This window comes from Seriola aureovittata, chromosome 7, assembly GCF_021018895.1.
Source record: "Seriola aureovittata isolate HTS-2021-v1 ecotype China chromosome 7, ASM2101889v1, whole genome shotgun sequence".
Classification (NCBI taxonomy): domain Eukaryota; kingdom Metazoa; phylum Chordata; class Actinopteri; order Carangiformes; family Carangidae; genus Seriola; species Seriola aureovittata.
In genome coordinates this window covers 7,717,204-7,733,234 of record NC_079370.1, presented here as the reverse complement: position 1 = coordinate 7,733,234, position 16,031 = coordinate 7,717,204, and the positions used below count along the sequence as shown (strand labels likewise).

Sequence of the window (16,031 nt, the reverse complement as noted above, 5' to 3'; positions counted from 1 at the left end):
TCACTGTTGTGTTCTCTTGAAAGCTCTGAGAGAATAGAAAGTTTTTAACACTTTTACCCTGTAGTTTCTGAAGTACTGCTATGCTTCAACCAGTGGCCCTCCTCCAGTTTAGCACCTGATTTATTTAGACCACCTATGCAAATCAATTTCCCAGAGCACCTGAAGCAGAAAATATGTAATGAGTTTGTACATGTACCAGGTGCAACATGTATGGCAAGCCAACAAGGAATAAATATTTGCTGCACACCCAGAACAACTTATCTTGTTTTATCAATCATTAATGCTTATTCACAATTCATGCTTGCTCTGTGCTTTTACTTGCATAAATTATGAATTAAAGCAGCAAAGTCAGTGTGACTGTGTGGCTGACATTTATTCCTTGTTGGATGTTCCTGCATTTTATGTGCACCTCACAGATGCAAAGTATATCATACCTTTTAATATATGGTTCACTGTGGTGACTGTGATATCTCACCTGTATTTGATGCCGCATTCAAGCCACTTTGCAGGACATGAGTGACCAAGGGTAGAACAAAATCAACCATAGACAATCTGTAGCTGATTGTATTGCTTTTAATATAACTGCTAATTTAGATTTGTTTAATCTTGAGCTGTTGACATCTGTTGGTTTAATGCAGTGTTTGCAGGCAGTCTTGTCAGTTTAGTGAGAGCAAGTTGTGACGATAAATGTTAGATCTCATAGCATTTAAAATCCCCACACATCTTATTTGTTATTATGACTTGGAGGTATGTCTTTTTTTTTCATCAGTTTGCAGCTCATGCTTACAGTAAATCTGGAGTGACCTGAGCTAGAGGCCAGCAAATGAAGGGACACCATCAGATATTTCTTTATTGTAGACATCTTCATGTTTTGACAATCACTGTGATTTACATATATAATAATGAATATGTCTCAGTTTTTAGTCTGTCATTTCTATGAAGCATGCCCTCTGACATTTTAGTTTCTCTGATGTCATCTTCCCTACCTATTGTGCCTTTGAGCAAATAGCACAGCAGCCATGGAGCTCTTAGACTGGCATTATGCTGTATATACTATCTGCAATAAAACATTTTTCGCCTAGGAAAAAAGTCTATGCAGTATTGGCATTCTCAGACTGGACACTCCTCTCAGTGTTCATCAGCCATCTGTCAGTTTCAAGACTGAAGCGATGATTGTTCCACTGGGAGTTGTCTTGGTGAAAACTAAATATTACTAAACTTTCTTTTCATCTTCCCACCTACCAGTGATTGGGCCCAGAATAGACCTTAATGGACACCAAAGTCTCCGCGATGATCCATCATTTCCTGGCCAGCCTTGACAGCTGTTTTTCGTGCCTTTTTCTAATCAAGGACCCATTAAGACCTCATTAGAATGCAAGTGAGGAAAGGGAGGGGGTGATGTGATTGCGTCCAATTACATGCAGACTTCAATTCATCAAGTGATTTGGTCTGGGAGAGAGGTGCCTGTTCAATGGGGAAAGGGCTGCTTGTTGTGATTCACTTATGCCACGTCAAAGTGGGAAAAAACAATGAAGTTTATCAGTTAGATGCTCCTCAACTTCACATTGCTTGTCATATGTGAGCCAAACAAAGAAGCTCTCTCTGCTCTCTCGTTTTATATCCAGTATCACTTAGGTGGCATAACAGAAACGCATAAATGATGCTAAATTAAGCTTAATTAAACAGCTGGCTGTTTCCATCCTTCCATTCCATTTCAACCAATCAGATCTTAGAAGGTGAGATTAAGAATAGGGACATTATTTTCCTCCATAGCTAGCTAGCTATCTGCTAGCTAATCTTCTGTATGGATTATAAAGTAACCATGAAAGTGGCTGATATTGACAAAGCTGTACAACTTGTTGTCAGTCCTCGTACAGAAATAATAACTCTTAAATAGACACTTTTGGCTGGAACAGCCCTATAAACGTCTGTCTCTGACTGACTGAGCGATGAGGTTACACCATTGGTCAGCCGAATGCTGCATGACAGTGATAAAGTCATTTTTTGTGGTTGTTCTTTCAAAATGATTTGGTGAAAAAAAATGATTGATTGATTGCGAGTCAAATTGGTTCAGTCAGATTATCTTATCAAGTATTTCTACAGTGGATCCGTAGCACAAAAGATATTACAGACACATCACAGTCATGCTGAGCCTCATTTTGTTTGAACTTTTTTCTGTTTCTGTATCTTCCCTCAGACTAACATGAACCAACTGATTGTTCTTACCCTTTCTAATGACATTGCCTTTCAACTTCTTGACTGACTAGCTACTCATGTGAACCCTCACAGTGGAAACAGGACAGTCCTTTGTCATTCTCTCAATAGTGGCACATTTTCTTTATCTGAATGAGAAAGTCATAAAGTCATTTCATGGTTCCATATCAAAGAGATCAAAGTACAGAATCGTTTGTAGTCGATGCGGACATTTCATTCGACCCAGTTAACTCTATGCACCTTATCAAAAAAGATACATTTAGAAAAAAAGATGGCGTGCATGTTGGTTGATAGATTTATGACAAAAACACTTATCCTTGTTAAGTTCTCTCAGGATCTTCAAACTATTTCTAATGTGGGTATTGTTTCTTCAAAGGATGTTTTTTGCTATTCTACTTTACGAGCGTCTCTCCATGCTGGCACTTTGCCTTAAATATGGATGGAGTATAATAGATTAGGCAATCATAACTGCTTATATCCTGAAATAGCCTTCTGAAAGCCTGCTTTGGAGTTGAAACCTCAAAGAAGCCATTAAATGTTAATGTCAATCTCTACCAATACACTGCATGGACAAAAAGTCGAGGGCATACATTTCAAGGACGCACTGAAGTGTGTGCCTCTTTTTTATTCTGAGGGGAAGGAAAATAATCAAAGTATACATTTCTGGATTTCGTGCCAACATTTAACTTTTCTGGCAGTGATTGAAATGAGCATTTCCCTCTATAAGGGTCAACCCTGGTTGCCTCCCTTGTGCTCTCAGTACTATAAATTACTTAAGTGGCCAAGACTCTCAGTCCATCAATATATTCATTGATCCAGGACGGACACACAACCCTCAGCTTTGATTGAAATTCTATTTGTGCTGAAGTGTTATTTTCCCCCGAACTACTATTCCCCATTCAAAGCTCTATCATGCCTGTTGCACTCGAGAGGGTTCGCCCTGCGATCTCCCAGTAGATCTTCTCAGGACTTGGAGAGTGAAAAGATGAGAGAGACAACATTCTGGCAGACAGAGAGAAAAAGAACCTGTCAGTGCTGCCAGCCAAGTACAGAGTGTTTTTTTTACACCTGTCCAAAGAGGAGCCAGATGGGAAGATGGAGGAAAAGATCACAATGAAAAGTTGGACAACATGCCCTGTTCTATATCCTCCCTTTCCAAACATGCCAGAGACCGGAAACCCCCCTCTCCACAAAAAAACACTCTCTCCTTTTGCCTGCAGTGTGTTGTCAGAATGATTGTTGTTTCCTTTGTTCAAGCCTCTTAGCTGTTTTACAACATGTTTGAATCTCTTGGAGGTAGTTGTCCCAAATATTTTTGGACTGGATCTCGCCCAATTCCTTTGGCTCTCTACCTCCTACTTACTCCCACTCACAGGAGCCGCTTCACATATTCATTTCATTGTCGTTTTTTTTTCCTGTTAGTCGCAGCAGTGAACTTTGCTGGTGCGTTGCCAGTTCCACCTCTCTCGCCTCATGTTAAATCAACTTATACAATGCCTACCATTCTCTCTCCACTTCTATCAGCCCTGTTTGTCACTACAAGCACAGAGCTCACTCATATGTTTAGGGCAGCATATTTGACTCAGAAGCCTCATGTTTATTTGACATGCTTGGACTTTGAAAAGGGTCACAGAATGCCTGAGGGCTAGAAAATATAACATGCAACATGCTTATACTGATTTATACCTGTTTGCACAGAAGAAGATTCAGTAGCAGCCCCCAACAACAAAAACTAAAATTAGACTATTGATATTTTTGCATTGAAAACAAACAGTATGTAAACTATACTGTATGAATACATAGTGATTGTCAGACCCCTGAAAAATGATGGATGATATGTATCGTATGTGTAGTTGCCAGTGTAATTATGATTAGATACGATTTCATAACTTTTTCCCTGTTACCTGTATATGGGTCAGGCTTTTACTGCAAAATACTCCATTGGGGTATCTGGTAGCAGTTGCATAATCTATCACACAATGGGTACTAGAAAAGGGATCCACCCAAGGCTTATAATATCCCTTGGAAAACATCACATGGATTCAGATAGCTACACTGTTTCCCCCTGTGTTGAATAGTTAAATGAGAGGCTCACTTCCTCGTTTATCTGCTCAGAAAAGGGAGGCAAAGAAAGTGAAGGACCAATTTTAAATTATAGGAAAGCCCCCTGCTGGGATATAAAAGCTAATCTGTGTTTTCGGGAATTACAACCCAGTTTCAAAATTGAGTCATTTTTCCTTGAAATAACATACACTGTACAAGATCATCTCAAGGCGCAGTTCACACAAAAGCACAAGAAAACATGTTTTATTACTCTTTCTAACCATTTATCCAGCCACATAAAAATACTTAGTCCGTCTCAGTAAATTAACTACAGACTGTACAATATCCTACAGGGGTAGAAATGACGCTCCAATGCCACCTTAAACATTTAAACAGCTAATGGCCAAACAAAGACAAAGCTTCGTGGGCTTCATCCCTTGACTGAAAACACACATTACTTAGCAACAGGCTATAGAGTTGTACTTTGGATTCTTTGCGCAATCCACCTCTCTTCTTTATCATCTCAGACAGTGAATGTCTACAGTATGTAGCAAGGATCGTTGCCTTTTTAAATACAGCACTTTAATATGTTATAGCCTGCAGGTTCAAGTTTATTATTCTGGCATATTTTATTCACTTCACCCGGGGACTGAGTGACCAGTGTCAGTTGCTAAGATTATTTTAGTCGGCCAGTAGGATGGCTTTTGTGCCACTGCTAATAAGTCAGTTGGAAATAAGATTCAAAATACTTTTTAGTACCTCCCTCAACCAAGCCAGTGAATACACAGAACAGTGTTGATGTTTCTGATTGCTGAATTTTTCAGAACATAATTTCTGGACGAGATATTAATTCAGATGTAATTCAGCAATATAACTCAAAAGTTATATTAAAATACAGTGATATGTAATTTATTTTTGGAGTGTTTTAATATCTTATCATGTAATGTAAGTCAACCCCTGCAGCATGAATTTTTCAGCATAAACATTCAGTGCTGTAAAAAGTCACAATCCACAAATACAGAATAAAATAAAGTTACAACTTTGCATTCGTTCATTTACATTCATTCAGAAGACACTCTTATCCACAGTACAAACACACGATACATCTGCTCTGGACAAAATGTCCATATGTGACTTATCACACTGTTTCAACACACCAGGCTTTATTATTACTTTACAGCCATGTATAAGAGATTGTGTTCAGGCTATTATCAGTGTGGGGTAGGTTGTACCATGACCCCACCTTGTAATATATTTTTACATGCTGTATTTTCTTACTCTGAAAGAACAGCAAACAATGAGCAGAACAAAACAAGTTCATGAACTTGAACATGAGTTAGAAAAAATATACATGTTACAATCTCTTTTTTTATGTACAGATGAAATTAATTTTATGCATTTCATACATTACTGATAATACTGACATATGTTGGTGAGCGCACAAAAATAATATTCCTTTCTAGTAGAAATTCAGTCATTTTAGTCCCATTTCAAGAAGCTTAAAGCGTGACAGTAGGCGTTGGACTGTGTCTGATGCTTCGTTCAGCTACAAGGCAATCAGATTTGTTTTCATATCTAATCTTTAAGGCTGACTGTCCACATTGTAATTTAAAAGTGACCAGATTGGGTTTGTGTATTTAGGGAGTGTAATAAGTTGCAATAATGTGTTGTCATGGTGATGGCTCACAATGCGCATGCTGACTATCTTTTCTATTTTTTTTTTATGAATAACGCAAGAAGCCTCTTCCTTTCGTCCAGCTGCTGGTGTGCAGGGTTTGTTTTTTGGAACAAGACTAGGTCAAAACTGAGTATATGGCTGGATCGCACGGTAGGCTAACTGCAGTCTGCCTAGTGTCATCCGGTTTCAGCCCTTTATCTGTTTGCTTATCTCCTATACTCTCTGTACTCGCATGTACAGTATTTTAATACAGCCCAGTTGCCAATAAAGCTGCTCTCGTTTATGTTTTTTCTTTGTTTGAAATAGTGACTGAAACGTGTAGTTCAGACTAAATGTTGAACAGTGACTTCCAAGCTGCTGCTCTGCACACACTCCTGATTTTTATAACCGCCCCATCTTCTGACAGAATCACCAAACACAGAAGTTAAAGACAGTGGCCTTGCTGTGATTTGGGCTGTATTTACTTGTAAAATGATTGCTCAGACAGAAACTTAGAAGCTCATTAATGTCAGCTGCCGTGCAGTAAGCATGGACAGTTATGCCTGTGGAGGGAAAGGCTGACTTCACAATCATGCAGCAATTCCAAAAAGTTGTATTATGTTGTAATATGTCGCTAGGTGCTTTTTGTTTTCTCGCCAAATCATTTTTGAAAGAGCAACGACTAATGGTGAAACTCCAACACTTGGCTGGCCGACCAAAGGTGTAGCTTTATCACTCTGCTTATCGGACCTACTGTTGTGGTCCAGCCAAAAAGTGGCAACCAGCTTTAAAAACTGATTTGAGCAGCCCTGTCAAATTGCAATGATATACTACTCATTTGCAACAGCAAATATGCTTTGAAGTAAACGTATGTATCACAAAGTAATTAATGGATTATGTTTTGTATTACTGTAATGAGGAAATCTTCATTTACACATTTTGCAAGTTGCAAATATGTTGATACTATATGAATTGCTGTTCCTATCCACCCCAAACACCTCCTGGTGATTCTACAACCGTTAATAAATGCAGTGCTTCTTTCATTAAAAAATTAAAGAAGCATGAAGAATATTCATTAAAAAATGAAAGAAGCGCTGCACAACACAATCTAGCCAGCGATTATGTTGCCACCTCAAGGTAATTGGGAACAAGTAGTTTAGAAAGAAAGGAACATAATTTGTTGGAGAGAGGGTTGGATTTGAGTGGTCAGACTAATCTAATTTTAGGACGATAATTTCAGCTGCATTTTAAACTTCTTACTATACAGTAGAAAAATGACCGGTGTCATGTCACTGATATGTTTTGACTATTATGCAAACAAGTCAGATTGTAGCTGTCTGAACAGAGCTTGAAACTTTCATGACAATGTAAAAAATATTGCTTTGAAATTACTGATACTTTGAACTTTATACAGTAGCTGGTGTATTCCCTTTGCTGCCTATGATACATTTGAACACAAGGCCATAACTAATTTACACCATAACCACATAACAAGAGGATAAGTTCTGGGAATATGTTTTTAAAATTCAAAATCTGTGGTTAAATTGTCAAACAATGGCTTCACAAAGTAAACAACGACTTAAAAAGTATGTATATACCATACTTTCTTCAAATATAAACCCACAATTTCAAGACTATCCACACTTATATTTTAACATTTTACATTTGTGAAATAATAAATAAATTTAGCAATGAAATGTATTGAACGGTCCAGAGGAGGTTGTTAGGTGTGATCTAGTACAGGATACTTTTATGTCTTCACTTGAGAAGAGAGTTTATAAGTGTGTATCTGTATTGTCAGCAGATGAATGACTTTCCTGTCATTGTGTGGCTCAGTTCTATAGTCCCTAAAGCACCCATCCCATCAACTTCCTCCTATGTTAAAAAGGTTGCTGCAATAAAAACAACCCACAATCAGAAAAAGCAAGTTTTAAGATGATAAATCTGTGATGTTTCCTCTCTTCTCCTTTGTCTTAATGTCTTACACCTTGCTCCTCCTTTTTGGGACCAGTCCATGCAGGTTCAAGGACAGTTTGTCCTTCTGTATTCACAGCTGTCTTTTAGATGCAGCTACAAGAGTTATTGCAGGTATCCAGTTTTGTTTGTAACCTGATTCAAATATGGCATCACTAGACGGTGTGTTCTGACACTGCTGTTGGAAATAACGAACAACTGGTTGAGATGGGAAACAATGGGTGTTGCTGTACATCTGGGTTGGTGTGTTTTCAGTGCTATCATCACACCCAGAGTCCGACCAGAGCTCAGAGCTGTCGAAGCTCTGCAATGACGCTAACGTTGGTCCTTCCTTCTTATAGTCTATGAGGTCTGATAAAAGAGGTTTTCTCCCTGGGATAAGAGATGATACTATGTCATCTCTGCTGCTCTCTAACTGAAGAGTGAGCGAAGGCAACATGAGTTGTCCGTTGGTATCGCGCACTGTGTGTAACAGTAGCGGCATGGCTGGATTGCTCTCACAAGCATCCAGATCAGGTGAAGCTTGTTTTCCATATAACGTCAGATTTGGAGTCGTTCCACCTTTATCCCAGAGTTCTTCACTGGAAAGCAATGGTGGGTTTCGCGTTCCTCTGTCTTCAATGGTAGCCTGCTGAAAGTCTTCCTTCTCTTCAGCGGGGACATGGACAACTACTGAACTGTAGATTTCAGAGGACTGGGCACTCGTATTCTGGGGATTAGGGGATGGACTGTGTGCACCTGTGCCCACAGAGGAGAATGTTCTACCTTCCCAGTCTTGAGAGGGGATGTCCTGGGGGGCATAACCTCCAGGCCTAACTGAAGTCTCATTTTGCTTCACTTGGATTTTGGCGTAGAGTGTTTGTTCACTTGGACCATTGCTGACCACCGCTTTGGAAATTGTGATAGGGCTGGATGGAGATTGCAGTACTTTACCCGGGGTGCCAGAAGTGGTTATCTGTTTTAAAGATAAGGAAGACAGACCCATGACAGTTAAATAAGTGCTTGACAACAGCTTTTTAAAATTTGATTAGAATAGTCTATACAGAAAATTAAAATGTGGAAACTCCTACATGATAGAAGTTGAACAAGGGACTTCAACCACAATATATTTGTTATCACTGAAAGTGTTTAAAGTTTACAACAACATCCACATTGTTTTAGTGTGTTAAAATTACTTTCATGTTGCTTCCTCTCATGAACAGAACACAGAACATGTGCACAGTAGTTAATGTGCCAGCTTGATTTTCCAGTAAGACAACATTTCCTTGTTTTAACCCAGACGCACCAACGGAAACTGAAGAAGTCTTACCAATGACTTTGGTATTTTATTATGATTTCCGCCCTTCACATAATTGCACATCCAATAGGCCGACATCGCGACCACGGCCGCCAGAAGAGCAGCACCTGTGATGAGCCATGGCAAAAGCATCCGATGATCACCTGAGGGAGAAGAGCATTTGTGTCATGTACTAATGTGAGGGGAAAAAAAACGGCAGATGTGTAAAATCAGATACCCTCAAGTGCTTTCAAACATTAGGAAATTTCTCATCATGAAACACAAGCTTAGGCATGTTTTCAGGGAGCAGCACTGCAACATACCTGTGACGTAGGGCTGTTGAAATTTACCAGTACATACAGTATTAGTACTTCTGGGAAGTAATTGTTGGTTAACCGGAACTTATCTCTTTAAGTATCTTGTCATCTACAGTCAATATTTACAGGTTTAACAGTTCAGAATAACAATGAATCATGTGATGGCGAGAAGAGTGTCACCTTTGCAAGGAGTGCATAATAAGGACTGTGTAATCTTATCTCTTGTCACATCAGTATGACAACAAGAGAGGAAGGAGCAGACACAATTTTTTTGGAAAGGTTCATTTCATGTTGCTGCAAACAAAAGTATTTTAGAGGGATGTATGTAGCATCTTTTTAGTTGCAACCGGTGGACTTGATGTGTTATACTGTGACTGTGAGGCTTGGTACAGATGCAGACATCTAAAAAGGGAGTGATTTATAAACAACACTGTCTTGATTTCTTCCCAAACACTGCATTGTTTCCCAGTGGCTGCAATCACTTGAGGCGATGAGCACAAACTACTTCAAGTAAAATGGCATTTTCTCCACAGCAGGTGGGTCCTTGAATACTTCCCACCAAAGTTGTTGAGTGTCACACTGTTAGCTCAAATGAAATCAAGTTTTTGTAAAAATGATAAGGATACCTCTGCTCCTTTCAGTTTCAAGTTTTTATAAACATACATGAAGTTGGTTAGCGACTTAATTTATTCATTTATTGGTAAGTGATATTGATTTATGAACAAATACATCATCTGCATGAATATTGGGCATATCAAATGCTGAAAACGGCACTTAGCAATTATTATCTAATATTTATGAGATGATCAATATTTTGCTCTTCTATATGTGTGAGAAAAAGAGAAGAGGTTGTGGTCAGTACTGTTCTTACCTAGCAATGTGACACAGAATGGGGCTTTCTCACTCACTTTGCGACCCCATTCAGAAGACGGCCTGTAGACAACATGGCCGCAGTACTCTGTTTGGCTTTTCTTCAAGCTGATGTTAAACTGGCCGGTTGCGACATCATTGACCTGGAGACACAGTGGGTCACATGGATTCTAGCTGATTGATTCAGTCCATTGAAGGTTGCACAGGTCAGACAAACAAGAAAACTCAGGAAATAAAAAATTCAGAAACATTTCAGTTCAATAAGAACAAACAAAACCTGGGGGCAGATGGATAAGAGAAAGTAACTCAATAACCTCACAGTTTAAAGGCCAAATCCTTTGATTTTTTACTATTATAAATGAACTTAAGTCACATTGAAGTCACCTAATTTAGGCATTGGTACTATAATTGAAAATGTAGGCCTGATCTTACTGCTGTGTGAACATGCACTTAGTGCCCACTTTATTAGGTACAGTTTTACAGTGCAATGCAGTGCAATACAACAGTTCTACAATAAGTTATACCTTTTTTTAAATGCAGTTTAAAATGATCGGTTTTTGTTGTTAGAAATTGCTTCATATTGAGATGTGTTGCTATTTTTTTTCCTTTCCATTCACATACAAGCAGTGGGTGGACTCACCTGCAGTTTAGCCCATTCTGGTTTAGTGATTTTTAAGTCATAATAGATTACAGCTTTGGAGGGCCTGTTTCTGCTGCTACTGATGATGTCTGCAATGGAAACCCCATTTGGCCCCATGGGCAGGATGACATTAATGGACAAGGATGACACTGTTGTATATGTAGACAAGGTGGGTGCACCCAAAATAGCTACGAAGACAAAGAAAGGTGAATGAATAAATGTTGCAGCAGAATACATCTGGCTTGGAGGAAACCAAGAAATGCTTGAATGACGATGGAGATTCTTACTATCTGCTATAGGTTTAAATCTCATGGGAGTTTGGCCAAGCAAGCGACCGTTAACGAACACCTGAGCATTGTAATGCACGTCGGGAGCTGCTGGAGTTTCTGCAGTCAGGTCACAGGTCAGAGCAGTAATGTTCTGACAGCCCTCTGTTATCCGGTACTGCTGGTCCACGTCGCTGTAATGAGCACAGTATAGTGTGATCAGTCAGTTCACTGGTACCCATTTGACACAGCTGTCTATTCATTAGTTTGAGTCAATGACTTCCAAAAAAAAAAAAAAAAAAACATTATTATTAAAGGATAGGCCCACAAATTTTCAAGTCTGTCTTAAAACAGTCTGAGTCATCGCCAGCAGGCTGAGTTGATAAAAATCTGCAAAAAGTTTCCCTGTGCAGGGTTTCTTATTGAGGTGAAATGCAGGGATAGTAACACAGACAGAATTTCTTACTAAAAGTAAAGTAACTCAGGAAGATATCCACTTTATTTGACTAACCCAGACTGCTGAAGCCTCATATTGGCTTCAGATAAGCTATTGAATTCATTTTTACACAGAACGAGGACTGTAGATTTTTTTCACTCACACTGGGAGAGTTGAATCTTTTAATCGTCAGTCTGGAGAGGAGGAATAATTGGAGCAAGTAAAACCTCTCTGTGTTCATATGGGCACTTCACTATTGTATAAGACACTTGAAAAATTTTGAGCCTGTCCTCTTAAACAAAGACACTGGCATGAAATTCTGACAACCTCCATCCGGCAGCAGAAGCTGTTCTACAGTGAAATAATGACACAAAGATTGTCCTGACCCATTCATCATTTGAACACATAGTGCCCTTTTGAAGATCACAACATTATTGACAGCATTTTTGTTTTAACCAGGAACTAATATTGAGCGGGCATAGTTAAACTTCCTCTGCAGCTGATTTGATGCAGGAAGTCATCCCAGAATTTTTTGGTGACAGCCGCTGGGAGAAAAGTCACAAAGATAGGGGTGGCACTTGACATTTGTCTGGGAGCCTGTGTCGCGAGTAATTAGACGAGATGGCATTTCCACTTTGTTGAGGCTGTTTGTAGAGACAGAGTGAAAAGAAGAAAGAAAAAAATTCTACATGGAAGCCAGGAAAGTGCACACTATGAGCGCTCCATCTCCATTCAGTGAGGAGAGCAGTCCATGCTAAGGACTGGGAACAAGCTAGCTATCCTTGAACCATGTAGTACACTAAAGACCTAAGCCAACAATGTGTTAAATATGTTAGTCCATCTCTCAATACTGTGTGACTTCCCCAGACTGACTGTGTCTCTCAACCACAAGCCCATTTTACCTACTGGGGACATTTGTCATGTTTTTAAACCAGCAGGACTCTGTAGTTTTTAGGAAACAGTGTTAAAGAGTCGTGGATTTTCTGTGCTAGTGAGTGTTTATGATGGCGGAGTCCGTGTCACAGAGTCTGTGTTCATTGCAATGAAAGAACTTGTTACCAAATGCAACAATGGCTAATAATAATGTAATTTTTTAACACATTTTGGTCAACAATGTAGGTTTATGTCACAGAAGAGTAAGTACTTTTTAGTATGATCAATTCAACAACTTTTTCATGGGGTTTGCTCATGGTAAGAAAAATAGTACATCGCCTCTAGCTTGAGATGTTACTCAAAAGTTTTTTTGTAAAATACATAATGTGCCAGATTTGAGTTCGATCCATTGTGTCTATACACATTATATTCCTGATTGGCTACAAACAGACCAGAGTTATACTCCCAATTTGTCAGTCCACAGATTTTACAGTGCTTTAATATGGACACTGACACTGAGTGTTTACCCTGCAAACACGTTTCCTGCTTTGACCCATTTCTCCATATGGATCCATAAGGGCAGTGGAAGTAAAGGTAAAATAATCAAAATAATGACAGTAGTCACTCATCTGTCATCCTGGGTCTTACTTCCAGAGCAGGACACTGTAGAGCACCTTTTCCCCTTGGGTGGCAGGCTGCACGGGCTTCCACTTGAGTTCATTGTAAAAGTTCTTGGAGAAAAAATACACTGTCCCATTTCCAGTTGAAAGACAAGCTGGAAGAAAAAACATAGCAAAAGAGAAAAAAATATCATTTTATGATACATACTAATTCTGTGCCCTTCTTCTCATTCAGTGTGGTTCATAAATCAAAATCTGTCACTTTTGTAGTTTTTGATACTTTTCATGAAACTGCTGGTAAGGACACTATTCTGTACAGTAACAAGAGCCGCAGACAGCCTTTAGTACTCAGATTACATCTTGCCTTTATCTACGTTGCTGCCCAGATTTCTAACCCCAATGCATACCTTAAAATCGTTATGCCTCAGCATCCACTCTCTGCCCATCTCCCAATGTATGATGATTATTATAGCATGATTTTCACACTGTAGCTGCTAAAGCCTGAGTGATCCAGGACCACAGGGAGATTATGCAAGATGGACTTTGTTTCTGCCTGTAGATGACACTCAAAACCTCGCTTTGTTCCTTAACTGTGTGCCCATATCTTTTACACAAGGAAATAATTGCCATCTCTCAGGCTGGCGTACAGGAAAGGGATGCGGAACACAATCCTTTAGTGCGAGAAGTATTGTCTGTCGTATAGCTAGAGTGATTCATACATAAAACACCTTTTCATGATGTCATCCCATATACACATAGCTGGTAGTTTACCAACCCAGAGCATATTACAGTTTAAATATCATAGTCCATGTAGTTTATTGAAGATGTGAAGGACACAAGGCTAAATTCAAAATTAGCATTTTTATAATGTGCAATTTTATAGTCAATATTACATCAACCAGGCAATAAAATGAAATAGCATTTTCCATCGATCACTATCATTTAAAGCTGAAGTCCTCATTGTGTTGTGGGACTCTCCTTCATTTCAAACGAGAGGGAATCACTCTGTCAAATGTATTACTTGGCTTTATTGCTTTAGTGTTATTTATTTCTTCTATTAGGTCTACTTTGTAGAAATGGTAGCCGTTTAAATGTTTGACTGCCGGTAATCAACATCTGTAAATTAAACAAAGATCCATATTAGCTCCTCTGTACTCACCATCGCTGAACAGCAGGAGGATGATGACTTTCACAGACTGCATCTTCATTAGGCATGTGGGTAACAGAAAATACCACAATCCTACTTTCTATTAGCAGCCGCTATGTTGTGAACTCTAAACTAAAGCAATAAATATACACACCACAACAAAAATAACCGAAACAAAAAAACACGTAAACTCCTTAATCACCACAATCCACCCAAACAAAACCAGAGTCAATGTCAAAAAGGCTATAAAATACAAAAATTATACTGGGTTTCAGTGCATTTTCAAGCCTCCGCTTCTCAACCATCTCTGATGTGCCCTGGGAAAGGAGTGGCTTGACACAGGTGTGCAGGTGTACTTTGGCATATGTTATCACTTTGTTCCTGTTTTTCTGCTACTCTATGTTCCGCCCACTTGCATTCTTTCTCCAGACTCTCGACTTCCCTGATTCACCTTCCGTCTTCTCCCTTTTCCTCTCTCACTCTCTCTCTGTCTGTCTCTCTCTCTCTCTCTCTCTCTCCCCTTTCTCGTCTTTCAGGTAATTTCTGGTTTCAGCGTTTTACTGGAAATGATCTTGCAGAAGACAGAAAGTGAAAGAACATGGTGACACACTGGATAACTTAAGGTGTGTACCTGTTTTACAGACCATTGAGTAAATACAGGCTGAAAAAACAGACAGACACTATATGATACAACAAGCTCTTAATTTCTGTTAGTAGGTTATAGGAGCCCTCACGCCATCGAATGGCACGGAATCCAATATTTGTACTGTCTTGAAGTACAAAGAGGATAGGAACCCGTTATGTTTGCTATAATCAAGTTGAGTTTTGGTTCTGATCGCTGGTTCCATTTCAGATCCCATTCCTGTTTAGAAAAATACCTGCATTCATTATGTTCTGATGATAAAGAATCTCTTTTTGAACTGTTTTTTTTAATAAACAAAGACTAATGTTGAAAACATGTAGGTAATGTTAGCAGCTTCTTTATAGGTGGCGCTGACTGTTGCTTTTTCTAGTTAAATTTCACTGGTGGTAAATTACATTAGCTGTAGCTAATTAATGATAATTCCATAACAGCTCTGCTGAAACTTGAGTGTGTTGGTTAATGTGCTCTTTCCAAGCTGTTGGCTGCACTATGCCAAAGATTGTTTATGAATGAAACAAGCACTCATGTTTATATACAACTAAACTGCAACAGAAAATGCATTGTGTAGGAAAAGACACATCACGCTGTAGTTGTCTATTTTAAATATTTTATTAGATCCCTTGTTTGGATCTGGTCAAAAACCAGTTGTATTTAAAGTTACAGCAACATCAAAATTTCACATATTCTCCAGTAACAGATTTGCATAAAATGCTTGTACTCTTGATATGGAATGTGTTGTCATGGCAGCACATAAAAGCAAACAGCTGTCAAGGTCACAACAAAAATTGCATTATAGCTGCTTCATTGAAATGGCATTAGCCACAAGCAATGTGAGAGACACTGCAACCACATGCAAGAAATTAACACATCCCAAATTCATCACCACAGATATCTTACCATACCAAACTTTCCCCGTGTCAATCAAACAAAGATACATGATAACAGCAAACAGTAGTGGTTGTACAGGTGGGATATTTCTCTGTCAAATAAATGTTAAGGTTACGTAGGAGAGACACAGACATTTTAACTTGTCTCAGCAGGAAATCGACAGGCTG

General features: G+C 39.0%; 1 protein-coding gene across 1 annotated transcript; it reads right to left on the bottom strand.

Moving 5' to 3' along the window:
* Positions 1-4,505: 4,505 nt before the first annotated feature.
* Positions 4,506-14,658, bottom strand: ifnlr1 (interferon lambda receptor 1). Its single transcript, XM_056379728.1, has 7 exons — positions 14,346-14,658; positions 13,215-13,341; positions 11,279-11,451; positions 10,992-11,179; positions 10,353-10,494; positions 9,198-9,328; positions 4,506-8,843 (listed from the first exon to the last, which is right to left on the bottom strand). The coding sequence occupies exons 1-7, from the start codon at positions 14,392-14,394 to the stop codon at positions 7,962-7,964; spliced, it is 1,692 nt and encodes a 563-aa protein (XP_056235703.1). The 5' UTR covers positions 14,395-14,658; the 3' UTR covers positions 4,506-7,961.
* Positions 14,659-16,031: the final 1,373 nt, after the last annotated feature.

What these genes read in the sequence shown, in the direction of transcription:
- ifnlr1 (XM_056379728.1), bottom strand. Translation starts at nt 14,394, where the DNA reads ATGAAGATGCAGTCTGTGAAAGTCATCATCCTCCTGCTGTTCAGCGAT. An exon ending in CCTCCTGCTGTTCAGCGATG is followed by an intron (nt 13,342 to 14,345) that starts GTGAGTACAGAG and finishes TTTTTCTTCCAG; the next exon opens with CTTGTCTTTCAACTGGAAAT. An exon ending in ATAAAATACCAAAGTCATTG is followed by an intron (nt 8,844 to 9,197) that starts GTAAGACTTCTT and finishes TCTTTAAAACAG; the next exon opens with ATAACCACTTCTGGCACCCC.